Source organism: Manihot esculenta, chromosome 4, assembly GCF_001659605.2.
Source record: "Manihot esculenta cultivar AM560-2 chromosome 4, M.esculenta_v8, whole genome shotgun sequence".
NCBI classification, from domain to species: domain Eukaryota; kingdom Viridiplantae; phylum Streptophyta; class Magnoliopsida; order Malpighiales; family Euphorbiaceae; genus Manihot; species Manihot esculenta.
In genome coordinates, this window is record NC_035164.2 from 27,757,994 (window position 1) to 27,785,960 (window position 27,967).

General features: G+C 31.7%; 2 protein-coding genes across 4 annotated transcripts; one reads left to right on the forward strand and one right to left on the reverse strand.

Moving 5' to 3' along the window:
• Positions 1 to 14,517: 14,517 nt before the first annotated feature.
• LOC110612919 (protein NUCLEAR FUSION DEFECTIVE 4) lies at positions 14,518 to 18,328 on the forward strand. The gene is made up of 3 exons (XM_021753776.2): positions 14,518 to 14,913; positions 15,041 to 15,918; positions 17,761 to 18,328. Exons 1-3 carry the CDS (start codon positions 14,578 to 14,580, stop codon positions 18,233 to 18,235), a joined length of 1,689 nt encoding a protein of 562 aa, XP_021609468.1. The 5' UTR covers positions 14,518 to 14,577; the 3' UTR covers positions 18,236 to 18,328.
• A 4,132-nt stretch (positions 18,329 to 22,460) lies between these two features.
• LOC110612921 (thaumatin-like protein 1b) lies at positions 22,461 to 27,104 on the reverse strand. Of its 3 annotated transcripts, none has more exons than XR_006350439.1 (4): positions 26,278 to 27,104; positions 25,183 to 26,184; positions 22,870 to 22,973; positions 22,461 to 22,758 (listed from the first exon to the last, which is right to left on the reverse strand). XR_006350439.1 is itself a non-coding variant. In XM_021753778.2 (4 exons), the coding sequence occupies exons 1-4, from the start codon at positions 26,339 to 26,341 to the stop codon at positions 22,751 to 22,753; spliced, it is 873 nt and encodes a 290-aa protein (XP_021609470.1). In that variant the 5' UTR covers positions 26,342 to 27,104; the 3' UTR covers positions 22,461 to 22,750. The 3 variants fall into 3 exon arrangements, 2 of the variants coding, with proteins under 2 accessions (XP_021609470.1, XP_021609469.1); XM_021753778.2 differs by having other exon boundaries at positions 25,488 to 26,184; XM_021753777.2 differs by having other exon boundaries at positions 22,461 to 22,973; positions 25,488 to 26,184.
• Positions 27,105 to 27,967: the final 863 nt, after the last annotated feature.

Below are 27,967 nucleotides of genomic sequence, written 5' to 3' on the forward strand. Positions count from 1 at the left end.
AACCTTTCTTATACCCTTAGGGCAAGCTCCGACATCCTCGAATCCCGACTTCCAACGGACAATCCGTCGGAACGTAGGAATTCCGATACCGGGGTCTAGCCGGGTATTACAGTATTTGTCTAAACTTGGGACTTTAAACTTAACAAGAAATGTCTTTGCTAAGATCTCTTCTAATAGGGGTGAGGCATTGTCCAACTCATAGTCTACCTCCTGCTCCTTCTAGTACTTTTGCACAGCCCATATAAGCTTTCAGTCGATATCCTTCGGAGTCTTGTCCGACAACTCCTCTTCTTTCAATTTTACCTTCCCCTTGGACTGCATTTAGATTGCCTCTGTCGAAGTCCTTGCGGTATCTATGGAAGCTTCCTCCCTAATCCTCGAAATCATGAAAGAGGCCTCCTTCTAAGCTTTATACTACTCAAGAGTGGCTTGTAGTTTTTTTATGTATTGAAGTATCTACTCATTATTTAGGTTGCTCATATCAGCCTCATTGCCCATCGATGGGGTGTTTTATCCACTACTAGAAATGAAGGATGGTACCTTGCACGGTTCGTATTAGCTTCCAGTCGACATCCTTTGAAGCCTCGTCCGACGACTCCTCTTCTTCCAACTTTGCCTTCTCCTTAGACGGCATTTGTATTGCCTTTGTTCAAGTCCTTGGGGTATCTATAGAAGCTTCCTTCCTTATCATGGGAGCCATGAAGGAGGCTTCCTCCCAAACTTTATACTACTCAAGAGTGGCTATAGCCTTTTTATGTATTGAAGTATCTGCTCATTATGTAGGTTGCTCAAATCAACCTCATTGACCATTGATGGGATGTTTTTTCCACTGCCAGAAGTGAATGAAATTATTATGCCCTTATTGGCAGCAACTCGTAAATTGTCAGCCATTTTAGAGTATAGAAGAGGATTTTCCGGCAACGGAACCAAATGATATGACTGAAACTAGGGGTGAGCTATATTTAGTTCAAACCGAAAAAATCGACCGAACTGAATTAATTCATAAATTCAATTCGGTTTTTTTATTCATTTCAGTTCGTTTCGATTTTTTGTTTCAAAATTTTTGGTTATTTTAGTTCATTTCAGTTTTGGTCAGAAAAAAAATCAAAAAAATCAAACTGAACCGATTAGTGATAATAGTATATTATTTTTGATAATATAGAAAAATTAGACTATAATCAAGGTCAAAATATTTCAATTGAATTTTAAAATACTAAAAATAAAGTGTAAAAAATAAAAAGTCTATTAAAAAGGCCAACCGATTAAATCGAATCAAATCGAATCAGATCGATTCAGTTTCTGCCTAAAATCAGTTCAGTTTTCACAAATACTAAAATTTTGATTCTTGGTTTATTCGATTCTGTTCAATTTTGAACCGAACCGACTGAATACTCACCTCTAATTGAAATAAAATTGTATTACGACTGGTTAATCTACAAGAAAGAGAATGTAAGGTGGTTGACACCTATGACAGTTACTCCAATACTCAAGTCAGTAAATTGAAGAGAAGGGCGAGCGTGATATAATATTTTGAACTCAAGAGTAGTTGTGTAAGAATTTCGTATCTTAATTTTTCTGATCATTAACTTTTATATTGTAAGAAGATGGAGTTAGTTGTCGCATATTGTCCCATCTCCTGAAAATTCGACTGGTACTAACCAGTGGATAGGGAATTCCGCGATTATAGATATAATGGACATTGGTTGTTTTGTATTATCTTAATTTACACTTTATTTTTAATATTTTAAAATTTAATTAAAATATTTTAATTTTAATATAATTTAATTTCTCTATATTATTGAAAATAACATATTATTATCACTAATCGATTCGATTCGGTTTTTTTGATTTTTTCTGATCAAAATCGAATCGAACTGAAATAACCGAAATTTTTAAAATTAAAAACCGAACCGAACTGAATTGAATAAAAAACCGAACCGAATTTTAAAATTAATTCGGTTCAGTCGATTTTTTCAGTTTGAACCGAATACTGCTCAGCCCTAATTTTACTACGTGATTCTGTTTTTAAGTGCCAACTCATAGCGTACTTTGAACGATTATTATGCTTATATCAGATAGCTTACAATAACTATAATATTAAAATAAAAGTAACATTTAATAAAATAAAATTAAAATATTTAAAAAAAATTATGGATTATTACAATTTAGTTAATACTTGATGATCGTTCGGTCTCTGTCACCTAAGCTGCAGTCGAGCCCTCGTAGGATAGTCAAGCTGTAACCCACCAGAAATCACTAAGCAAACCTGTCCACTAGCGCGCAATCCAAACCACGCTCAAGCAGGTCAGGGCCCGGGCCTAATAAAGAGGGATCCAACTCACTTGACTTGCCCATCTACTACATTCAGGACCCTATCCGCACGAGCGCCGGAATAAATTAAATAGCTATCTGATGATGGAGAAATAAGATAGTATGTCCGTACATACAGTTACTGTAACAGCCCGGAAACCGCCATCCCTCTATAACGGCTCCAAACTGCTCGGCGCTAGGATCCAGATCGGCTTAAGGCCGCCGGGACCCGTAGCAAGCTTAAACTGAACTCTGTGTACCTGATCAATCCCATACATGATCTGACGAGAACACTAGCTTGTAAAACCTTTTCTGTAAAACCACCAGGCTTAACCTTAAAACCTCCTTTAACACCTAACCATGCAACTCTACCCTTTCCCTCCATAAAACTTGGTTAAAACACCATAAAACATAAGGATCAACACTTACCTCTTCAAGAATAAAGGCTTGTGTGATCCTAGCTTCCAAACATGGAGAAACCAAGCTTCAAGAGCTTCAAACTCCAAACCTTGCTCAAAGCTCACAACTCTTCAAAACCAAGTGAAAACTCATAAAAACCTTGAAAGTTTTGAGGAATATCATGAAAACCTCCCAAGGAGAGCATAACCTCACCTTGACCACAAAGAGAGCTTCCAGCACCCTCCATGGCCAGTCAACGGGGCTTAAATAGGTGGCCAACTGCCTTTCCTTCGGCTGCCGAAACTGCATGCACAACCATGCAACGTTCGGCGGCCTAACGTGAAGTTTCGGAAGCCGAACCTATAGCACTTTCGGCGGCCGAACATTACCTTCGGCGGCCGAACCTGCATTTTGCCTCCTTGGTTTTTTCTCTTCAAAACTCACTCCCTTTCCTTCAAAACCATAAAACACTTAAACACATGTTAGAAACCTTTGAGAAAATCGTTAGAAACCCTTGGAAAAACACGTCAGTTAACCCTTGCAATACCCCTTAAAACGAATCTGACATCCGAGATTCCACCGGACGGTAGGAATTTCGATGCCTGAACGAGCCGGGTATTACAATCTACCCCCCTTATAAAAACATTCGTCCCCGAATGTTCAAACAAACAAACAGGTAAACGAAACTGAACGCGTCTAGAACTGCACAAGCTTCCACTGCGCACTCTGATCCTTGCCCTTCTCTCTTCATCTTTACGAAACTGGCTTCTGCTTTCACTCGCAACAGACGTCAGCTGCGCTACTCTGATCCTCCTCTTCTTTCTTCTCTGCTCTTCCTCTTCTTTGCTCTCCTCTTCCTCTTCTTCCTCTGTACTATCCTAGGCTCACGGATTCATCCTTCTTTGTTCACATCGCACTCCCATCACACTGGACCATTCATCCTTGTCTTCCTACGCTCTCTTCATCACTCTCACAACTCCGCAGATGCCATCTTGTGAGGAAAACTAAAAGGGTTCTGGTCCCATGTACCATTGCTATACCAACTCTACCTCCCTGCCTGATGGTAGACCTGACACTCGCCTACGCACACGTCTAACCACGCGCACACTACAACATGACGGCTGGTTCCCAGACCTGCCTACTAATCTTCACACCTGAACAAGAACTCTCTCTCTATCAACTACCCCTAAACACCCTACGAGCCTGACAGCTGACATCAAACTTCTAGGCATCCTACCTGGTCCCCTCTGACACCTATCTCGGATCCATCCTGAATTCCGCTCCTGACTACCTTGCGCTGCAGACGTAGGTAACACCAACATCCTAAGGAGAAAACCAAGCCATTCCCCCGAATGATATCCCGACACGCAAGTCTAGGACCTCACGCTCGAGTGGACGGCATCTCTTCTCAAGGACACTGGACTGAACCTTTGCCAGAGATGAATCCTACCCGGGTCTAACTAACCCAAAGAGGACACGCTAAGCCGAGAAGCTATCAACTCAACCGTTCAAAGCTCCTAGAGCAACTAACGAAAAAGAAACACTAGAGCTCACAGAACAACAGAACAGGAACAAGTGAGCATACCTGGTAGCACTATGTCCGCTGTGTCTGCTCCTCTACGTCCTTGGTGACTGGCCTGACCTACATCCCTGGTAGCTAACCGCTGGAATTGTACCACCCTGGACGCAGTAGGACACTCACGCGCAAAATGCCCTTCTTGTCCGCACTGAAAACATGCCGTTGTCCGTGCAAGACACACTCCCTTATGCGGCCTTCCACAGCTCACACATCTTGTAGGGCCTGAGCCAGAACTCGAGCCACCACCAGCACTTCGACTAGCCTTTAGTCTCTGCCAAAACTTGCCCTTCTTCGCCTTCCGAAGGCCTCTACCCTTCTTTTTCTCTCTTTTAGCAGCTGTGCTCAGAATGGAGGGCTCAACTTCTCCTGAACTTGAGAGCTTGGAATCCTTCGTCTGCGCATCATCTTCCGACTTTCCCATACTTTCTTCATCCATATTCACTTGCACACCTACATCCCTCTTGGGCATATCCATCCTCTCTTCTCTCATGCTGTCTCTGGACAGTCTTTCTTGCTCCATTCCTTCTTTGCTTTGCTCTAGCTCTAGCGATCTATCAGGGTTCCTTGATAGGTCCTTACTGCCAACTCCTCCTGACTGCACTCCTGGCAGAACGGGGGAAAAAGTGTCCGTACCTTCCCACTCAGATGGATCTGACTCCACAAACGGACTAGCACCTTGCATCATCACTCTTCTGAAACACAACAGGCACACATCAGCTTCACATCATGTGACCAAAACACAAAACACATGAAAAGCAGCCTAACATAGGGTCCATGTAGTAAACACATGAACTCTGATATCATGGAAGATCCTGTCACCAAAAGCCCTCAATCTCGCATAACATGCCATGACCAACTGTGCCAAAGGCCATACCTGGTCTCTCAACTCATCTGATATCATAACCTAGCATATCGAGGACTAAGGGATCAGTCAACATCCATAATACCAACAGAAATGCACATGCATCAAATATGGCATTACACATCATCAAGCAAGACATGACTCCTCATCCTATCCTAGTGGACATGATCTTTCTCTCGATCTTTCTTATTGTGCTTGCCCTCCTAAAGACACAAACCTCTTTCCGATGTGAGATACCTCTAATCCCTGAGCATCTTTGCTCATTAGAAACCTTTGAGAAAACCGTTAGAAACCCTTGGAAAAACACGTCAGTTAACCCTTGCAATACCCCTTAAAACGAATCTGACATCCGAGATTCCACCGGACGGTAGGAATTCCGATGCCTGAACGAGTCGGGTATTACAGTTACAGATAGCGACATGTAATACTGTAGCAGGACGACGCTTATACATTACTAGAAAATAAATAGAAAAAAAATTAAAAAAGAACGCGTCAACCATTCAGCTCATTCAGACATACTAAAATTCTACTCTCTTTTAAATTTCAGATATTAATACTGAATATTTATTTTAATATTTAATTTCATAAAAAATCGACAACGAAGAAGAGTGAGAATTTTTAATACCATTTAAAAAAAATAAAAGTTTGTATTTGATAATTAAAAATAATGAAGAAAAAACTTTTGTGTAAATATTTCATTATTTACGTAAATATCTAAAACTTATTAAATTTTAATTAAAAAATTATGAGAGATGTATGGAAAGAAAAGTAATATTATATTTGCATTAAACTACAAAATTATTACAGTAACTAAGAGTGTGTTTAATGATATTTATATTGAAATTGAATGAATTTAAAAAAATAAAATTAAGGAATAAAATTTAAAATACACGCAAAATCGAGCTCGGTGAAAACATTAATTTTATATTTTTATTTATCACGCTCAAGTTTTTATAAATTATAATAAAATTTTATTGACTTACAAGGTGGATTGAAATTTTTATCCATTAATTTTTTAAAATAATTTATTTTTAAATTAAAAAAATTAAAATTTTACATTCCAAATAGAAAATTATTAGAAAAGAATTAAATTCTCACCAAATTTTTTTATTTCAAATGGAAAATTTAAAAACTCAAATTTAATCTTCAATGAAAATATTAAAAAAATACTATTCAATTTTCTATGCTATAAAATAAGTTATTAATTAATTTTTTAATTTTAAAAATATATAAAAATATTCATAGTTATTCATTAATTTTATCTATTAAATATTAAACAAAAATTTAAAATATTTTTAATATGAAAAAACTAATTGGTTAATTTTTTAAAAAATTTAAATATATTTTATTTTTTTAAAATTAAAGTACTAATTAAGAGTTTTTTTTACAGTAAATAATAAACTCATAACATTTAAAATTAATAAAAAATTAATTAATAATTTTTTAAATTTTAATGATGTTTTAATATATTTTTAAAATTAAAAATTTAATTAATAAAATTTTACGTCTATAATAAATTTTCTATAAAAGGTATTGTTAAAGAGTCTATCGTAAATTCTAAAAATATTAATTTTTATGAAGCATAAAATAAATAGGAGAAAGATACTTTTTTTTTGAAATGGTAGAAAGATACTCTTTAACAATTTTTTTTTTTAAAAAAAAGGTAAGAATAATATTATTCTTTTAATAAATTTGTTTGGAAGTAGTGGAAGGAGGAAAGAACCAACAAACCAACAAAGAAATCAAAGAGACAAAAGGCACGAAACGTTGGAGAAATATAATGCTTCTAAGTTAGGTAATGGGAGTAGTTGCCGTTTGTTAATGTCCAAGTTATGTCATCCACATTAAACACTGTCTTACTCTATCCATACTGTCTTGTTATTTTTGTTTATCTTCCCCTTTATGTTTTTTTGACTCCCACTCTCTCAAGTCTCTGCTAACGCAATTATATAATACAATTAAAGACGAGTAGTATTTGGTTCAAACTAAAAAAATTAATTAAATTGAATTAAGTTGAAAGTTTAATTCAATTTTTATTTATTTTGATTCGATTTGATTTGATTTTTAATTTTAAAAATTTTAATTATTTTGATTCATTTCAGTTTTAATCAGAAAAAATCAAATTGAATTGATTAGTGATAATAATATATTATTTTTAATAATATATTATTTTCAATAATATTATTTTTAATAATATAGAGATATTAGATTATATTAATATTAAAATATTTTAATTAAATTTTAAAATACTAAAATTAAAATATAAAAAATAAAAAATTTATTAAAAATTTAAATCAATCAAATTAAATCGAATCGAATCGATTTAATTTATTTTTTAATCAAAATTAATTTAATTTAATTTTTATAAATATTAAAATTTTAATTTTAATTTATTTAATTTAATTTAATTTTAAATTAAATGAACTGAATGCACATGCAACTCGTCAATAGCGGTGAGCAAGTTGAGCAGGCATCAATAAGAGTGAGCAAGTTGAGGAGATGAAGGCTCGGATCCAGAAATTGGAGTCAAGAGCGACGAAATCCGCGAGATACTCTACACGCTATCACTTCCCTTCTATTAAAAGAATTCTAATAAAATTTCATTTTCATTAAAAATAAAAATTTTATAATTTAAAAAAAAAATGAACTTTTTCACTCTACACAAAAAAATTTAATAGAAAAAAAAAATCAATTGAATTCAATTATGAAATTTGATTTTTAGTTCATATATTTCTAATTTTATTTATTTTTATTCTTATAAAGAGTATAATATATATATTTTTTATGAGAAATTTATCAGTTTTGAGGTTACATTCGTAATTGTACGCTAAGAACTAAGTGTGATAGTATTGGTAGATAGAATTAAGAATTGATAATAACTGGAAACGACATTGACTGCTGCAGTTTAGATTGTGATTTATGGGCTTGTTTGATTTGAGTGGAACTTTTCATGTAGCAGCTTCTTTTCTTTAAATAAATTCCCTTAAAAGTACCTGAATCCAACTCCCACGTTCTTGTACCTTTTGAAAGTTAGTTATAATCTTTGCTATACTTGCTCTTACCACTTCTAGCTAACTTTCCTTTGACTTTTTTTTTTCTTTTTAATATTAACCAGAAAGGGCTAAATCTAAAAGTACAAACTCCTCTCCTCACTTCTCCTTCCTTCCCTCTCCGTTCATCTCTTCCTTCCTCTCTATCATTTAACGTAGAATTTCACAATTACCTCTCACAACAACAATCATGGTAAACCTTCCCATTTTCATTTTTATCAGTCCTAATCCAACTTCTTCTTCTCTGTCAATTCTTCTATTATTCTTCTTTTTATTATCATTCTTCTTCTTCTTCTTCTTCTTCTTCTTCCCTTCTCTGTATATTTTCTGCCATTAACCTTTTCAGGATATCAGATAATGCAGCTTTGAAACAAAGCTTTTTGTGATTTGGTGAGAAATGGTTTATCATTCTTGTATTTATGAACATTATACAAACATTCATATACATTATCAACAGTTGCTGAGTGGAGACCACTTTGAAAAAAAAGCTTACATTGTGACTGTCCTGGGAAACCTTTAATGGTGGGATTACAGAAAATCATCGTGAAGAAACGCAACTTAACCTTGAAAAGTCTGATAGTGTTATCCTAGACAACAAAGATCCAAGCAGCTACAGTGGCCATTGCTGCAATTTTGCAAATGGTGCGTGCGATTTTCCTTGCAAAATCGGCCAAGCAGAAGTAATTTGATTGAATTCATTGCGGGCGGTGACATAGGTTTCTAATATGATATTTGTACTTCCATGGATGAGTGGGCAGCTAAATATTGAGAAGGGAGGATGGTATTTGGACCTCTCTGGATGAGCATATGAAAAGTGATGGAGTGTAATTTGTAAATTAAAGAGAGAGTAATTTTATCATTGAAATAATTACTCTCATTTTTTATGATAAGAAAAAAATATAGACTAACTGTAAAAAGACGGAAATTAATAAAATTAAAATATAATGATATTTTAATTTAATTTATAAAATAGAAGGGTATTTTAATTAGTTAAATCAAACTATAGGAATACAAGAGTAATTAACCCTAAGAAAAAACTTAAAAAATGCATAGATGACCAAGATAGAGCCTGTCCGAGAACCATCAAAGGGCCATAGAAGCCAAAGCAATCAATCAAACATATGATTAAGTGTTTGTCTTGAGTTTGAGAAGGGATGCTGAGAAGACCTATTGTATTTTTAATAAGAGAATTTAAATTTAATTTTTATGAGTGCGATGCTCTCATATATATAGAATAATAGAGTTCAAAGTAGTTGTGTGAATTTAAATGCAGAGGAGGTTCTTCTCTTTTTATTCATTTCTTTTTGTCTGCTAATGACGTCTAACGGCATCTGCTACAGTGTCACATGTTCTTGTCATCCAAATCCGTATGTACGATATGTCAAAAGCTCTCTTCATGGTAGACGCCCATTTAATTTCCTCCTGTGCGCATGTAGGCAGGGTTGCGAAGTGACTGTACATGATGTCCTTTCTCATGTCACGTCACCGGACTGGACTCTTCCTTGCGAGACTTAGGCTTGCAAACGGTCCGTTTTATCTCTTAAGTCTGGGTCAGGACCGAAAATATTGAATCAATCTAACAAAACAAGCTTTTGGGGCTCTATACCAGTTTTGCCTTTTTTGAATTTAGTCTTCACATAGAGCGCGTGAAGTCCGGCGATGATGAAAGTGTGATAAATTTTGAGAGATTAATTTTTTGAAAATTGAAGAATAAAAATAATCAAAATTAGTAAAAATTAAATAGGAAAATTCAAATTATATTAACGTAAAAATAAGTTGTCGCTGCAGAAAAAAAAAATTTTAAACTTTGCTCTATAATAATTGCATCAAAATTGAATCAAGAGGTTACGAAATCAATTCCTTTAAACCTCTATACTAACTTTTTAAAAAAAAAGGTTTTTCCTTACCAATCACATTAATATTTGAAATTAAAGATACGTTTAAAGCAAATTATTCTAAATAATTTAATAATATAAAAAATAAAAATATGAAAAAATAAAATCTATAATTAACTTTATTTCTGTTATTGAAAAAATTATTAAAAAATAGTACAATTAAGTTTTTCAGTTGCAATACAAAAAAATATATTATTACTGATAATTTTTAAGTTATTTTGGTATATAATCTTTTATTAGCTATTTATGCTACTTAATTTAGTAAGATTGAAAAATAAATTTCAAAAAAATATGTATATAATAATCATGTGAAAATAAATTATCATAGTTGATAAAAATAATAAAATTCACTGGTTTTAAATGATATCTTGTCACCCATATTGCAAATGGAAGAAGTCGAATGCTAGTTGGACTAAAGCAAATGTTGATGCAGCTGTGTTTGAGTCAAAAGGAGCGGTGGGAACAGTGTTTAGAGATAACGAGTGCAGATTTGTTGGTCGCTATAGTAAAATTTTCAAAGGCATTTCTGATCCGACGCTGCTTGAAATATTGGCTATCCGAGAATCGCTCAGTTGGTTGAAAAACCGCGGACGAAGTAAAGTAATTATAGAGTCTGATTGTCAAGTTGCAGTTGATCAGTTGGGCTTTTTAAATTCTGGAAGTTCAATATTTTTAGAAGCTTGCAGAGATTGTCGGTATGTGTTGTGAACTTTACAGGATGTGCGAGTTGAGTTCATTAGAAGAACTGCGAATTTTGCTGCTCATCACCTTGTTAGGGCCACTCAATTCAATTCAGGTCTTTATGTGTGGGGTCTCACCCCTCCCGATTGTATCATCGCAGCTCTTGCTGTTGATTTGCAGTAATGAATATTTCATTTTCTTAAAAAAAATTGATATCTTGTCAAAGTAGATTTAAAAAAATAGGGAATATCAAAATGGATAAAGTATAATAATATTTTATAAAAAAATATTGAAAAATTCAATCGTTTAGATAATTATTTATATTTAATATTTTAAATTTTAGATAATAAAATTAAAAATTTTAATTATAATAAAAATATTAAATTTAAAAAAATTAATAATAAATTATAATATAATTTTTAAAATTTTATATTATTAATAAAATATTTAATTCTTTAATTTAAATTTTATATTAAAATTAAATATATTTTATATTTATTATATGTAATATTAAATATATTATATTTAATAAACACTTATTACAAATAAATTGATGTTATATAAAATATTACACATAAATAATATATATTAAAATATTTCAGTTTTTATTTAATATTATAAATTATATGTATATTTTTTTATATTTTAAAAAATTTTACTTCTTATTAATAATATTTTAAATAAAATAAAATATTACATATTTTAAACTATAAAGTTTTATTTTTCATAGTTTAAGTTTTTATTAATAACCTGTAATATTATATAAAAGTAAAAATAAATAATAAATAATGAAATTATAAATAATGATATTGTTGTCATAAAATATGTATTTAGAAATTATTTTATTAGTTAAATAATATTTTCAAAATTATATTATAATTTAATATTAATTTTTAAATTTAATTTAATTCTTTTAATTATATTTTTCGTCAACTAAAAATTTTCACTTTACTATCTAAATTTTAAAGTTTTGAATATAATTATAAATTATTATAAATATTTATTATTTTTTTTTAAAAAAATAGGGGTTGGGGAGTAGAAGCTTAGACCTCTCAAGTCTATTAGGATGCACTTTCTACCAGATTAAGTCTCGGAGTGCCATAAATATTTATTTTTTATATGTAATAAAATAAAATCTATTATATATTTAAATAAAAGCTAAAATTCGTTATTATTTTTAAGGTATAGAAAGTGATTGAATTCTCTAATTTAAATTTATATAGTTATTTATTTTAATATATTTATTTTTATAATGAGAAAGAGAGAAAATTAAGGAGTATTTGTTTTAATATTTATAACATTCTGTGAATTTATAAGTGAAGGATAACTAATTTTTTATTTTGATACTTATAAGTTGCTTTAACAAAATAAATTATTATTATTTAATTTTAAAAATTCAGTATATAATTTATTTAATTAATTTTAATAATAAATATTACATTTATTCTTCTAGCGCATATCAATTGTCAACTAAGGCGCATATCAATTGTCAACTAAGTTTTGAGGTGGGGCAATGTGAATTTGACTGTTAGTTTGGTTAATAGTTGAAACTTTAGAATAAATCTCTATCAAAACCATTGGTTAGATTCAAGATTTGCGTGCCTAAAATTCAAACAAGGCGTTGACGCTTCCTAACTCAAATCTCAAAATCTAAGGAATGCCATTGCTATTCCCTTTCTAACACTGCCTAACCATATTTATTTTTTAAATATTTTTTTAAATTGAAATTAAAAATTAAAAGAGTAAAACTTGAAATCTCTCGGATTTACTCATATATATTTATTATCCGATTAAATTTGTGCGTGCATTTATTTATTAAATATAAATTTTATATTTTTTATTTAAATCAAATCATTATTATTTATATGTATGAGACAAAATTTATAATAAATAGCTTAACCAAGTCATAATCAATAAATCAACTTACCAAGTTATATATATATATATATATATGGATGGTTGATTTTGAGCTTAATTCTGCCTCTGTTCAGAAATATTTATTCATTTTAACTTTTCACTCCTATTAAAAAATATAATTTTTTATTAATTTTTTGCCATAATTTATTTTAAATACATTAAATTTTATTAAATATTAAAACTTAATTTATTTTATGAAAAGTAATTTATATTTAAAAAATATTTTTCAAAAAATATTTTATATAAAAATATTTTTTAATAAAATAATTTATTTTTTATGATTTAATTTTAATTTAAAAAATAAAATTTATTGAAAAATTTATATATAAAAACTTTACTAAAAATATTAACGTGCAAAAAATGATTTTTTTTATTAGAAAAATATTTTTTATTAATTAAAATTTTTGAGTATCCAAACATGAGACAAAATGAAAAATATTTTTTGTGAAATAAATATAGTTTAAGAGATATTTTGAAAAGTTTTTTTAGAAATGAGATAAAATTAAATAAGATAATAATAATCAATTTAAATATTAATATAGTTTTGAAAAATAATAATAATAAAAAAATTTAAAAAAAATTATGAGAAGGAGAAAATATTAATTATTTTAATCAATGTTAATTATTTTAGTAGAGAATAACTTTTCTCATAATATTAGCTAAACATTATAAAGAATAGTTTTTTTATAATTTACTATTTCAACTGCTCAATAATAAATCAAAATATTAAATATTATTTTTAAAATTAATTATGTACTTTTTTGTCTCTTAATTTTTATCTACTTTATTTTTTAACATATATTAAAAAAATAATTTTTTATTAAATTTTTAATTATATTCCATTTAAATTTTATTAAATATTAAAAGATATTTTAAGAGATTTTGCCTCTCCAGTGAATATATTTTATATAAATCCACTTAATTGGACTAATAAATTTCGAATATTAAATTATTTATAAAAAAAATTCATTTCATTAAATTAGCATTTGAGCACAAAATACACAAAGGATAGGATGATTAGGGATGAAGCATTACATTTGCATGAAAAGGTTTAGTATGACAAGTTGGTCTTTCACATCAATCATGGCGGCTTGTTGCACAGAGCTCCGTACATATTCGCATCTCATACGCATTTCAATTTCAAGCGGATTCTTTTTATCACCATACTTAAATCTTTAATTTTTTTTAATGTATTATTTTTTATTGACTGACTGTAAAAATTACTTCATCTATTTAATAATTTTTTCACTTTATTGTTTTATATGTATTAAAACAAATAAATTTTTATTAATTTTTCAACTAGATCCAAATAGAAAAATAAAATTCTTTTTAACTTCTCCTTTATATATTTTCTATTCATCCAAATAAGGCAGTAAAAAAAAAAAACTCCTTTGATTTTTTTTTTCTTTGCTCCCATTAAAATTTTGCCAAACATGGTTAGATAAGTAGATATAAATAGGACTTCATAACTTTTTTTTTTTATTTAATTCGATTCTTCTAGTTTTAATAAAATAAACTAATTTTCAAACTTCACATTTTAATCTAATTTTTAAATTGAATTTAGAGGAATTTGACAGTTCTAGTTTAGGAAAATTATTTTAATATTATATTATAATTTACATTAAATAATAAAAATAAAAAAACATCTAACTACAAAAAATTTAAACCTTTTTGTCTATTTGCCATTTTTTGTTAATTATATAATTTAAAGGGAAATTTAAGTTATTTTTTCAAATAAAAATCCAATTTACGCCTTTATAAAGTCAAGTCCTGAAAAAAAAAACAACAATTTCCTTTTATATAAACCCCTGTTTGTGCTTTCATTTCAAATCAATCCCTCCTTCCTTTTCTTTTCATAATTCTATTCCTTCGACGGGCAGATTTATGGCTTTTCTTCAGAAGTCTTCTACTTTTTTCGCCGCCACTAAATGGCTTGGCTTTGTAACCGCCGTTTGGGTGCAAGCCATTTCAGGCAACAATTACACTTTCTCTAACTACTCCGATGCTCTAAAAACTCTTATGAACTTGACCCAACTCCAGCTTAACGGTTTATCTGTTGCTAAAGATGTAGGTAAGGCCTTTGGCCTCCTCGCTGGTCTTGCCTCCGACCGCTTACCCACTCCCGTCATTCTTCTCATCGGTTCAATCGAAGGTCTAATTGGTTATGGTGCTCAATGGTTTGTTGTTAGCAAGCGAATTCAACCTCTTGCTTACTGGCAGGTACATTCATACTATTCCCAGATGGGAACACTTAAATCTAGCAATTTATCAAACACTTTCTATTCTTGCCTTTTTCTTTTTCCCCGTGTTCTAATGTTGGGTTTTTGGATCCTTTTGTGAGTTATAGATGTGCATATTCCTCTGTTTGGGAGGCAACAGTACAACATGGATGAACACGGCGGTTTTAGTGACCTGCATACGTAACTTTCGGCGAAACAGAGGTCCTGTCTCCGGCATCTTGAAGGGTTATGTGGGACTTAGCACTGCCATATTCACCGACCTCTGTTCTGCTCTGTTCTCGGATAATCCTGCTAGCTTCCTCCTTATGCTCGCAATTATACCCTTTTTCATCTGCCTCACCGCCATCCTCTTCCTCCGCGAGATCCCTCCGGCTGCTACCGCCGAAGAAGAAAAAGAAGAGTTCAAATATTTCTCTGTCTTCAACGTTGTGGCCATTGTTGTCGCAGTTTATTTGTTAGTATATGACTTCATCAGTAATCCTAGCAGGAGTTTTTCTTTAGTGTTTTCAATTATATTGCTATTTCTTCTAGCTTCTCCATTAGCAGTTCCAGTTTATTCATTTGTAAAGAGCTGGAATCTGAAGCGGTTGAAGAACAAACCTGCTGACGTTGAAGAGCACATTGATGAACCATTGTTGAGTGAAGAAATCGAAGAGGATATTGATATTCAACAAAAACCATCGGAGGAGGCAGCATTGGCAGTAGTTGCTGCTCAACCACCGGCTGATGAAGTGGCGGAGATGAGGAAGAAGCCGGTGATCGGCGAAGATCACACGATTTTCGAAGCAATGACGAAGTTAGATTTTTGGATTTTGTTCGTTTCATTTCTTTGTGGAGTGGGTACGGGTTTGGCTGTGATGAACAACATGGGACAGATTGGTTTGGCTCTGGGATATGCTGACGTTTCGATTTTCGTCTCTCTTACAAGCATATGGGGTTTCTTTGGAAGGATTGGTTCTGGTTCGATTTCAGAGTTCTTCATCAAGTAAGTTTAATTTCTAAGCAAGTTTGTTTAATTTATTTAATTATTTAACATCAAAATTTAATCTTAATCTCATATTAGTTAATCTTTTTCTCTTATCCCGAACATTCAATTATTTTATTTAAAATAAAGAATTAATTTCTATTTTAATTTACAATATTTTCTGATTTTATAATAAAAAATAATAAAATAGATTTGAAATGTATTCATTTGACAAATATTCTATGACTAGTAAATCCGTACAAGATTAGAAAATTAAAAGAATTAGAGGAAGTTGGTTCATTACCCAAAGAGGAAGCTTCTTTTTCTGTTTCTTCCACAGGATGTGGTGGGACTGGGTGCATCAGCATCTACAGATGATTCTGATTGTAATAAGTTTACTAAATTTGATGCGGTCTTGTTTCTCTTTACTCAGAACCGACTTAACATTTATATTATAATATTTATATTATAATTTTAGTAAAAATATAATTTTAATTAATTAAATATTTAAATTATTAAATTAATATTTATATATTTTATTAAATACTGATGTAAATATTATATTTTTAATGATTATTAAGTTGGTTTTTTCTTAAATTCATGGCATAACCATGACTTCACTGGTTTTGACATGCTTGTGGTTAGCGGTGGTTTTGGACTAGGTGTTGGAAAATGATCTCCCTTGATTTCTGTGAAAGAAAAATAAAAAATTGACATTAGAGAGACACGAATTGATTAGTGTTATGCGTTAGGGACAGGTACAAAGCATGTGGCAATGGAGGAGAGAAATCAGTTTTTAATGGTATGAATGAGGGGTTTCATACACAAACACCTTTATGGTTTATTAATAGTTTGTGTTGGTTTCCCTTGCACTCTTATGTTAACATAATAATCTGTTAGCAACTGCTTTGTGCTACAAGTTACGCTTCTTAGGATGTCTTTTGACAAGGATAATAACTCTTTTTTTTTTACAAAAAAAAAAATTAAAATTCCTCTCCCTTTGCAAGTAAGGAAATTCTTATATTTGTTACAAATCAATTTATTCACCCAACTAATTAAACTATTAGAATATCATATTAATATATGGATCTATTTTGTCAGGATGTTGGATTTATATTAGTCATGATTTGGATCAATCCATAGGGATGTAAACGGATAAGTAAAAAATTAAACTACTTGAATTATTAATAATATTCGAATCCATTTCAAACTCGATTAAAAATTAATTTAAATTATTGAAATTTATTTTAAATCCGATTATTATTATTCGAATAAAATCCGAGTCAGACATATATTTTAATTAATAATTTATATAAAATATATTTTTCATTTAAAAATTCAATATTTTTTTAAAAAATATTAAAATTTTAATTTTTAAATAAATATATAAAAAAAGATTTATAAATATTATTGTAGAATATATTTTTTATATTAAATTAATTATTTATATAAATGGGTTCGAATAGTGATTACACTATATATAAAATTTGAACCCGATTCGAATACGTAACGGATATTATTTTTTAAATATAAACCTATTCCAAATCTGATTATAACTATTTAAATCTCTTTTATTAGAGTTGAGTCGGATCGAATACCCGAAATTATCCGTTCCGTTGCGATTCCTGTTTAGGCTCTTTTAAGTTTTCCTATTCATCTCAATGCGCAATGGTAGAGTACTGAATTGTTGTCGTTGAGTCGGAAGCAATATAGCTGGTTAGGCATCCTATTGAATTTCTAATGGGCCTTCTGTGAGAAAAAGATTTACGATTAACAGAATAAACTCTGAAAATTGTGACATCATTTAAGTCTTACTTTTAGCATAATCATGGCTTTTTAATTTACAATTTTGTGTCTTTGCAGGAAAGCAGGAACACCAAGGCCTCTTTGGAATGCAGCATCTCAAATTCTAATGGCTGTTGGGTATATTCTGATGGCTTCGGCTATGCCTGGTTCTCTATACATTGGTTCAATTGTTGTAGGCATCTGCTACGGAGTTCGTCTAGCAGTCACAGTCCCAACTGCCTCCGAGTTGTTCGGTCTCAAATACTATGGTCTAATCTACAACATCTTAATCCTCAACCTTCCACTTGGTTCCTTTCTCTTCTCTGGTCTACTTGCCGGATTTTTATACGATGCTGAAGCTACTCCGACAGCAGGAGGTGGCAATACTTGTACTGGTGCTCATTGCTATAGGCTTGTGTTCATTATTATGGCAATTGCTTGTTTCATTGGTTTTGGTTTGGATGTTCTGTTGGCAATTAGAACAAAGAAGCTCTATTCTAAAATACAGGCGAACAAGAGATCAAAGAAATTTTCTGCAACATCTAACAACTAATGACAAGTTTGAAGCTGGGGTAAGTGGATTAGAATAGTAGGATTGAAGGGCATTCTGTCCAGTGATATCCTGAACTTGTCAAGTTTTTTTTTTCATCTCACAATTCAGTTGAACAATAAAAGATTATTCTATTGTATTCTGATTAGTTTCCCACATCATAATTCATAGGGATCCAAGAAATATGTGTAAAAGCTCTTAATTTGAGCTAGTATACACCTTATGTCAATTAGATAGCATTGTGTTTTTTTTTTTTTTTTTCATTTCTTTTGTTTTTTTGGAACTTGTACAATTAAAATAAGAAAAAAAATTATTATTTAGTCCTTATGATATGGAGAAACTTATTAATTGCCCCTTCAATTTTGAAAAATGCATTAAAATATTCCTGATATTTTAAAAAATCTACTAATTAGTTTCTCTATTAGTTTTAACTATTAAATATTGTAAAAAAGTCTAATATACCCCTGATATTGAGAGATTAATTAGTAAATTTTTCAAAAACTTGAAATACCAACTGATAAACTTTTTAAAATCATAGGGACTAAATAATAAAATATTTAACGGCAAAATTAACAAGAGGAATTAAGTATTAGATTTTTTAAAACGTGAGAAATGTATTTTTCAAAATTAAGACACTAATTAGTGAATTTTTCTATATTATAGAAATTAAGTAGTAATTTTTTTTAATTAAGAGACTAATTAGTGGATTTTCCTATATTATAGGAATTAAGTAGTAATTTTTTCTTAAAAAAATTAATAAGCGGAAACTATTTTTTTTAAATAGACATTAAGTATTTTTCTATAATTTTTTTTGAGTTTTTATGCATTAATTTTTTTTTTTCGCAAGAAACCTTGATTTTTGAGGTGAGTAAATTCACAATAAAAACACATTTTTAAATCATGAAACTTTTGTATCTCTTTGCAAGTTTTGCAATTTTGTTCGTATTGAATCGATTTATAAAAGAGTAAAATATTCTTCGTAAATATTTACTATATCTATCGTAATCAAATTAGATAATAAATTTATAAATTTATAAAAATAAAAAAGGTGAATGAAAATATTTGAACCAATCTCAAAGGTATTACAAACGAACCTAGAAACTTATTTAAGATTAGTATGAACCTTAAATAAACTATGAGCGATCATATTAATGTATCTCAGATTTTAAGAAAGAGTCGAATTAAATTATTGTGAAACAAATAGATTTACAGAGACTCGTATCGATTAGCATCACTAGAGCTAAAAACATCAATTATAGCTATACCATCAACTTTGATATTAAATCATCCGGCTGCCTACTTATGAAGCAGAGAAGAGTTTCGCCAAAATTTCGGTTACTCTAAGAGAAAAGAGGCACATTTTAACATTCTATTTGGATTACGTTTATTTATTTATTTCTTTATCAGAAGTTTATTTATTTAATTTATATAATTCTATCCCAAATATATAGAGGAACAAATACTCTGGATAGAGCAAATTGCTTTTAGTCTCTCAGTATGCGTATACATGCAAAAAACATTGGTAGCCAATTTGTAAATTTTTGGCAAAGATTTATTCATGCATTTGATAGGTGGCATCTCTTGTAATGAGCAATTGTAAACAAGGCCGACCCTTTTCTTTAATATTAAATTATATATTAGACTTTAAATTTCAGCATAATTAACGAATTAATTTTTATATTTTTAAAATTAAATATTTACATTTTTCAGTTTTCACTTTATTCAACTCAAATCTTTCCATCCACACTTTCATTAATTTCTTCCCTTCCTCATTTCTATCTTTTGCCATAAATCTTAGCGAGATTGTTGAAGCTTTCTTCTTTGCTAATGCACTTTCATGGCAGAGAAGATCTGTAGTACCTCCATGCACGAAGAAAACCATTCTTTCGCTGCAAGCAAACCCATCATCTTTTGTGATTCAAAGATTCCTCTGTGCCATTAAGAGAGAAAATTCCGTCTTAAGTCCATAGGTATTGTATAGTAATCACGGATTTAATAGCCTGAAAGATATTGCAAACAACGATTGATTCTATATTTGAAATATGGATCACTGATTTTTGCGTTTTGCGATTTGCAATTTGAATATTTGATTCTTATTTATAATTTTTCATAATTTCTAATTTTTATACTAATTTCATTAAATATCCATTTGGGTTGTGATTTTTTTGGCTTGTGAAAGCTATTAATCCATAAGCTTGGGAAGCCAAAGAATTTACAGATGAGTTATTGAGTTGTGGTTGCAATTGAAAGAGACATGTTTTATTTGATGAATTTATCATGTATGAGATGTAGGAGTTCCACAATTTCTACAAACTACAAATGAGTCAAGTTTGGTGATGGATTCAATTTGCTGGGTTATTAAAAATTTAGATTTTTAACTAGTGTTTTGTGCAGTGAAGAAAAAATAAAATCTTTTAGAATACAAAATTTTCAATTTTAACATTCAGATTCCTAACCATACAAGTAAGATTAAAAGTTTGGTGATGGATTCATTTCCCCAACAATCATCCAATTGCCTTCAAACAACGACATTCCCTTATTCAACCTAAAATCCAAACTATTAACCACCACAGAAAAACACCCAAATCGCTAAAGGGTATACAAAGAATATCCTATTAATTATCCGTTGCCTGGTTCTTTTCGATCACTCTTCTAGACACTTTCAAGAACCATGACCTTTGATTTGGAAACTGAATCATTTTCTTGTATATGAGAAGGACTTCCAGAATAATCGGAAGAAATCTCAATTAAGATGAATTAGAAATATGAAGATTAGTCATTGGTCAAACACAAGCTTCACATCTTGATCTTGTGGAGAAAAGGAGCTCAAGCTCACGAGGTTGAAAGCTGTGATGCTCGTTATGGTGAGGCATTGGAGGGATATTAATTCTTGAAAATGATTGATGATGTTGTGCGATTGAAAGAGATATCCATGGTTTTTTCCTTATGTCAATAGTGCTTCTGTCATGAAGATTAAATAAAGGAGATGTGTAATAAATAATGAAATCCAAAGAAAGCAGACTTACTGAGCTTGTTCTACTCATCATGGAACTATACTAGCATCCATATGGTTTATCCTTTTCCCTCTTACTTTTTCCTTCTTGGGTTAGTCATCCTGATTTCTTTCTATTGTTTCTGTCAGCTAGGCCAGGGGAAGCTTTGCTCTCCCCACCTTTGGGGATTGTATATTTCTTTAGTTTTTTACATTTTTTATATGCTTAAAGGAGAGCTTTCTTTTGATCTGTCGTATTTCTGTGTTCATCTTGAGGTTTCTGTTCCCTGCATGTGTTTCCTTTTGCAGGTTGTTTTATTGTCGCCTTCTAGCGAGTTTATGTGAATGGGGCTTGGTCTTTTGGAAACTGGAGGCTGGTCATCTTAAGGACGTTCACAGTGCCATAACTGTCTTCTATTGGCATCTGGTCCCAAAATGCCATATGAGAATGAGATGTTAGAGCTCTACCTGTCGTCCCAGATCTTCCATCTCTCCCTTCTGATCTTGTTTTCCTTTGCCTTATGGATCTTTCAGTAGCCAATCTTAGTTTTTAAGGCTTCGTTCTTTTGTTTGTGAGTTTAATGGTGTTTTTTTTTTCACATGCAAGGATATTGTTTTCTTCTGAATTCGTTCTTTGGAGAAGAGCAGGTCGAATCTGAGTCCTACGGCTTCAAAGAATTTGTAATTGAAATGGGCTAGGTCGTTTACTGGGTCGGATCCTTCTTCAGATCATGGGCTAGCTTGGAGCTCATGAGCTGCATATTTTTAAGCTCTCTGGGCCTATGTGTCTTATTAGTGTTATGGTCTCTGGGCCTCTTTTTTATTTGTAATGCTCTTGACCCTATCTTATTAGTAGACTCTCTATTTTTGATAAAAGATTTAAAAATTAAAAATAATTTATTCTAATATAAATATTAATTATTTAAATATGGATGTTTTAACTTACTTAAATATAAACTTGTTTAATAAGAACTAAAAAGAAATAACAAATACTGGAGAAAAATGAAATGTCATTGCTCGGTTTTGAAACCAGCGGCAATAGAGAACATCGATCCAGCAAAAATAAAAGTAAAAATTGGAACAATAAAAGAAAGTAAAACAAAAGAATCCCATAAGATTTTGATTGATGAAAGATGGTCAATGTATAATGGGAGAAAGCAGTCTCCCCAAATCAATAATTCAAGTATTTGATTTAATCTCAAAAGTAAATTGGCAAAATTCGTTTGCAAATGATCATGGAAATAGCAATTGTTTTGCCAAAACCTATATTATGTACTAAAGTTGATGTAATACACGTAATGGAAATACATTATTTCCAAAAATCAATATGACATATATTCCCAATAACAAAATCTAACAAAGATATAGAAGAGGAAGGAATATACAATCTTCGGTTTTTTTTTTTTATAAGCTTCTTCAAACATTGCTACTCTGCACAGCAGCACTTCATCTCTCAACCCGTCAACAATGCCGTGTGGCACTGCATTAGGGAAGATAACTATGTTCTTCAGCTTCAATTTGTGCTACTATCTGTCTGGAATTGTCCAGGCCAATGTTAGTTACAAGGGTTATAAAATCGGCCAAAACAGCAAAACTGCCACTATAATAGAGGCTGCACCAGCAATAAGCTGCACTGGAACCACACCTGAGGATGACGCGCTGCTTGCGTGTTTGCTAGATATGTACATCATAGTCTTATTCACCAGCGGAAGCTGCGCTCCATCTTTTCGTCTTCCTAACAATTTTTCGCTGCAGTTTCCATAGAAAAATATACATGGACTCAAGTACCACTTTACAATGCTCAAAAAAACAAAAAATCATTAATCCAGGAAACAAATAACATGCCTAACATATGCAGTAATGCACCAACCATATGCCCCTATGCAGGGATATACAAGGGAAGAGAAAGTTGCTTGCTTCCTAAACTCTGTGGTAAAGCCATAGGAAAAATGTTCTACGGTTTTAGTTTTGTCAAAAAGTTCAGAAACTGTATGTTTGTCTGCTATATAACCAGAAAATTCTAGAAGCAAGCAAGTACTTTTGTGGTATTGTGGTTAGTAATTTACAGTGAACAATGATTTAAAGGTAAGCCAAGTCCTCGTAAAGGGAACTATGCAGAATTTGCACTTGCTTGAACACGTTAATATCCATGTTGAAATGAGCTCCAATAGTTATACAACATTCAACCATTTTCAACCTTTGATTTAGTTATATGCTAACTTTAACTATGAGGGAAGACTATGACAATCTATTAACAATTGCTCAAAGATATTGCAGGGCTAGAAGTTCCAAACCAAAAAAAGTCCTTGCAACCATTTCAAATAACTGAAAAAACCAATCTTTTTAACCACGGCCTCTGCTCCACTCTCCTTGTCCGCAACCTACTCCCCTAATGATGATAGCTATAAACCATATGATAGATTTGAAAATTTCTAAATTGAAGATTTTGAGGGCCAGCAGAGTTAAAGCCCCTCACAGAGAACTCTATAGTAAAGGTCTAGTGTCTCATATCTATCAAATGAAGCAGGGGAGGTAAAAATGAATTCACACTGACCAAGTAGATGATAGTCTAGCCTCTTGCTGCCAAAAAAACTTCTGAGATAAAAAAATATCCACACAAACCATGTGGAGAAGTTCACATCCTTGCATAGATTCATCATTCCATTTTTCAGTGTTCATTTTTCATCATCATATCTACATAGTCTCAATATCTTCACAAGAGTAAATTATTTAACTGCATAAGCACATTATAAATTAAAGAGTCAAACAAGAACTAGATAGTAGATTCCTGCAAGAAAACTTCAAATTTTTTATTTTGGAAATCAGTTGCAGAAAGCAATTGAATCCCAGAACCTCTACTAAGTGAGAGTTAGATATAATAGATTATATACTCATAGGCAATCTAATGATAATAAGTGTGTTTCTCAATTTAGGTTCGATTGTATGTCGGAGCTCTTCTCTTCATTTGAATGACGGGCTAATCAAAGATAAAAATGGGGCTCCAAGAAGCAGAAGAATCAATGCTTTGGTGAGAAATCCACTAAATTAGTGAAGCAAAATGCGCAAAACTAGAGCTACCATGATCACACCAAAAAATAGTTTTCCACTCTTGTTATATACCTTTTGATTTCTCAGGTTGACTCAACAAAGTATTGAAAGTAAAATTCACCAAAAGGGAAAAGAAACAATTCAAATCAGGAAAATGAAGGGGGGAAAAAAAGCAGATTAAAGCTTAAGGTCTAGTCAATCCACTTAGTGTCTTATAGCCTCTTTGCAATTCTCACATATTCAACACCGAAACCAGTTATTATTACAAGTATAGCAATACACAAAATGTTAGGCAAGCAACTGAAGTATTTAGCAAAACAAAGTTTAGCATATAATTAATAAGAACATCCAAGAACTAACAGGATTAATTATAATGAGAAAAAGGTGCCTTTGACTTTCTATTATACCTCCGTTTTCATCTTTCCCAATACTGTGGCTATATAATCAGGATATGCTACAGCAAGAAGCAAGAACTTTTAATAGTATTCGTCGCAGTCAATGTGCTTAATAAATACAGTGAACTTATAAACTGATCTGAAGATAAGCTAAGTCTGCTTAAAGTAAACTCATTAACACAATTTGCATTTTTCTTGAATACATAAATATGGTCATTAACAGAGCTCCAATAGTTACACAACCATTGAACTATTAACAATGGCTCAATTAACAGACTACAGAGCTGGAAATTCCAACCCAAAAGGTCACTGGCAACCCATTTCAAATACCAGGACTAACCAACTAAATTTATATTTGATTGAGACCCTTGAGTGAATTTAGTCCCTCACTAACACAAGCAACAAGGTCATCTAAACATTTCCTTAAGTAAATAACTATAGAAGCAAATATCATTAATTAATATACACAAAAAAATCTATATGAATCCGGATTTTTTTTTTTTTAAAGGACTCACCTAATTGGTAAGAAAGCTTGAGCATGACAAGTCTCTGCGCTTTGAATTATCATTCCATAGTGGCAGATTTGTGTAGCATCATTATTTATAGTTACTTAAGAGGGTCACCTTTCAATAATTAATTTTGTTCCTCATCCATCATTATCACCCTTCAATTATTCTCTACTTTAAGCATCACCCGAAATTTCTGGACCTTGCCAGCATGTCAATCTTGTTGACTATTGAAATTACTACACTAGCCTCCCACATTCTGCATAATGAATAGAAAAAGACACGGAGCTCTTGAGGGTAATTAGTAATTTTACCTGGAATATGGTGGCGGACAAAATATAATAACATAATCGGTGTTGGCACACGTGTATGTGCTTGTCTTATCATCGTACGCGTAGCTATATGCGCGTGGGCAAGCGTGTTTAAAAAATTCCGAGTAAACTGATGGCGAGCACGTGTCAGGAGTAGAATAGGCGTCACTGCAACAAAACTGCGGTTCCCCAAATGCCTCACACGCGCTCCTACAAGCGGCTCCTACTTGCCCATTCGCACGCGCTGCCAATTTCAATTCCTTCGGGCACGCGCCGTTTAGGTCTATCAAACACCCCGTTGCGCCGCAGAGACCGTTTGTGGTTTTCTTGGGGATCACTAGCATAGGGAGGTTGTAGCCGTCGACTAAGCTAACATCATAAAAATCCAAACCTCCGGCGCCGTTAAGCGTGAACTCTGCTAAGGTAGCAGGAGGAATAGCCCCACTCCCGCCACATTCTAGCTTCCCTGACCCACAATCGCCTGTCAGACAGGAAAATTTACCAGATGAATCTTGGGTACAGACGGTTCGACCCCATATCCGACCAGACCAGGATCTGGGTATGTTTACTGTTTTCGATTTGCCGCTTTTAAGTGCAAAGCCCGTGGTGGGAAGCTGCGCAGTGCCGGCGCCAGATAGCAAACCAGGCCACACCGTGTAGCGACACTTGTTGATAAGCTTGAAAGAAGCTGATTCAACATCTGCGAGAATTGAAATAAAGAAGAAATAATCAATTAGAATGAAATTGCAAGGTGTTTATAAACCGTAGTTAAAGAGTAAGTACAGTACAGTACCTGATAGAGAAGAAAGCGATAGAAGAGTAAAAAAGGCGGCATAGAGAGTGAAGAAACGATCCATTATTGCAGAGAAACAAGAAAGATGAAGTGAATTGAATTGAATGAGGGGAAGTTTGCGTTAAGGAGTGAATAAAGAACTTTGCTTTTCTTGTGAAGAGGGAAGCTAAAGGCAGAGTGTTTGTGGGGATACCACTTTTTCCCTGTTTGGAAATTTCTTAATTCGAGCCTTTATTTTTACGGTCTTGGCTGTTGACCCATAACTGTTTTCAGGCGGTTACCTTAAGCTTTGAAAAAGGAAAATTGCCATTTCCTCCCACCAAAAATTGAAAATCTCATCATTGACCCATAATGATAATCTGTATATCAAGAGAAGTCCTCACGCATAACAGCCGAAAACAACCAAACGCTCACAACAGGAGAGTTTTCAAGAAACCATTGAACAGCAACAGAGAGGCAAGTCAATAAATCAGAAAACAAAAATGAAATCAAAGACGACAATAAATCAGAAACCCAAACTTAACGAGAGGCCAGAACAGAAGCAGTAGTAGAAGCCAGAAGGACTCCAAACTCACCAACGGCCAAGAAAGGTCTTCAAACTCCAACTTTGCTAGATGAAATTCCAATTTATTGGCTGATGGGTAAGGAGAGAGGTTAAAAACCGTTGATTACTCCAGAAACGATAACAGAAGACTCCGAAGACGGCAGCAGCAGACGGCGTAGGACTCCAAAGGCAACCGACGAAGAAAATGAGTGACTGGAACGAGGGACAGGCTCAGATATTCGACGGAGTGGCAGAACGGGAGGAAGAGAAGAAAATGAAGAGCAAGAGATCAGGGCTCAACGGTATTAAAAATTTATATTTTTATTTAATTTAAAATAAAAAATTTAAATTTTACTAATTTAAATTATTATATTTATTTTAACAAATATCCAAAACTAAACTTTTAATTTAGTTTAATTTTAAATTTTGATTGGATTTACTTGTATGACAAATTTTTTTAATGTAACTTAATTTTTTTTATTAAAAAATATTTTTTATTAGTTAATTTTTATAAATATTCCAAACATCAAATAAAATTCATATTTGAACGAAAACTAAGCCTTTTCTTTTCTCTTTTTTTCAAATATAAAATTGATTGAAGACTTCTCATCAACGTGGCAAAGCATGAGTTATAAAGTCGTGCAAATAAAGATTACATCTAAACAGAATATCACTATGAATCTTTTAAGAAGATCATGAGCTACATTGTTTTCGCTTTTTTAGGTAAAGGAGAAGCTAGTGCTTTTTGCTTTTTCAAGTTAAACAAAAAAAAAATTTTTCAAATCCTGATTCGGCAAAAATTATTTTCCAGATCAGAGTAAATTTTAATTTTACCGCACGTCAAAAGTGCGGTAGAGCCTACCGCACTTTTGAAGTGCGGTAAGATAAGAATAGTTGGAAAAAAAAAATTAAATACATTACCGTACTTTTGAAGTGGGATAATGTGTAATGCGGCTGCCGCACAATCAATTTGAGAAATATAAATTTAATTTTTATTTAATTAATTTTATTTATTTAATTATATATTAAATTTATATTAATATTAATTAATAAATTTTTATTTAATTAATTATTATATTTTATTAATTTAATTAATTATATATCAAATTTATAAATTATAATTATAAAAATTATATTAATATTAAT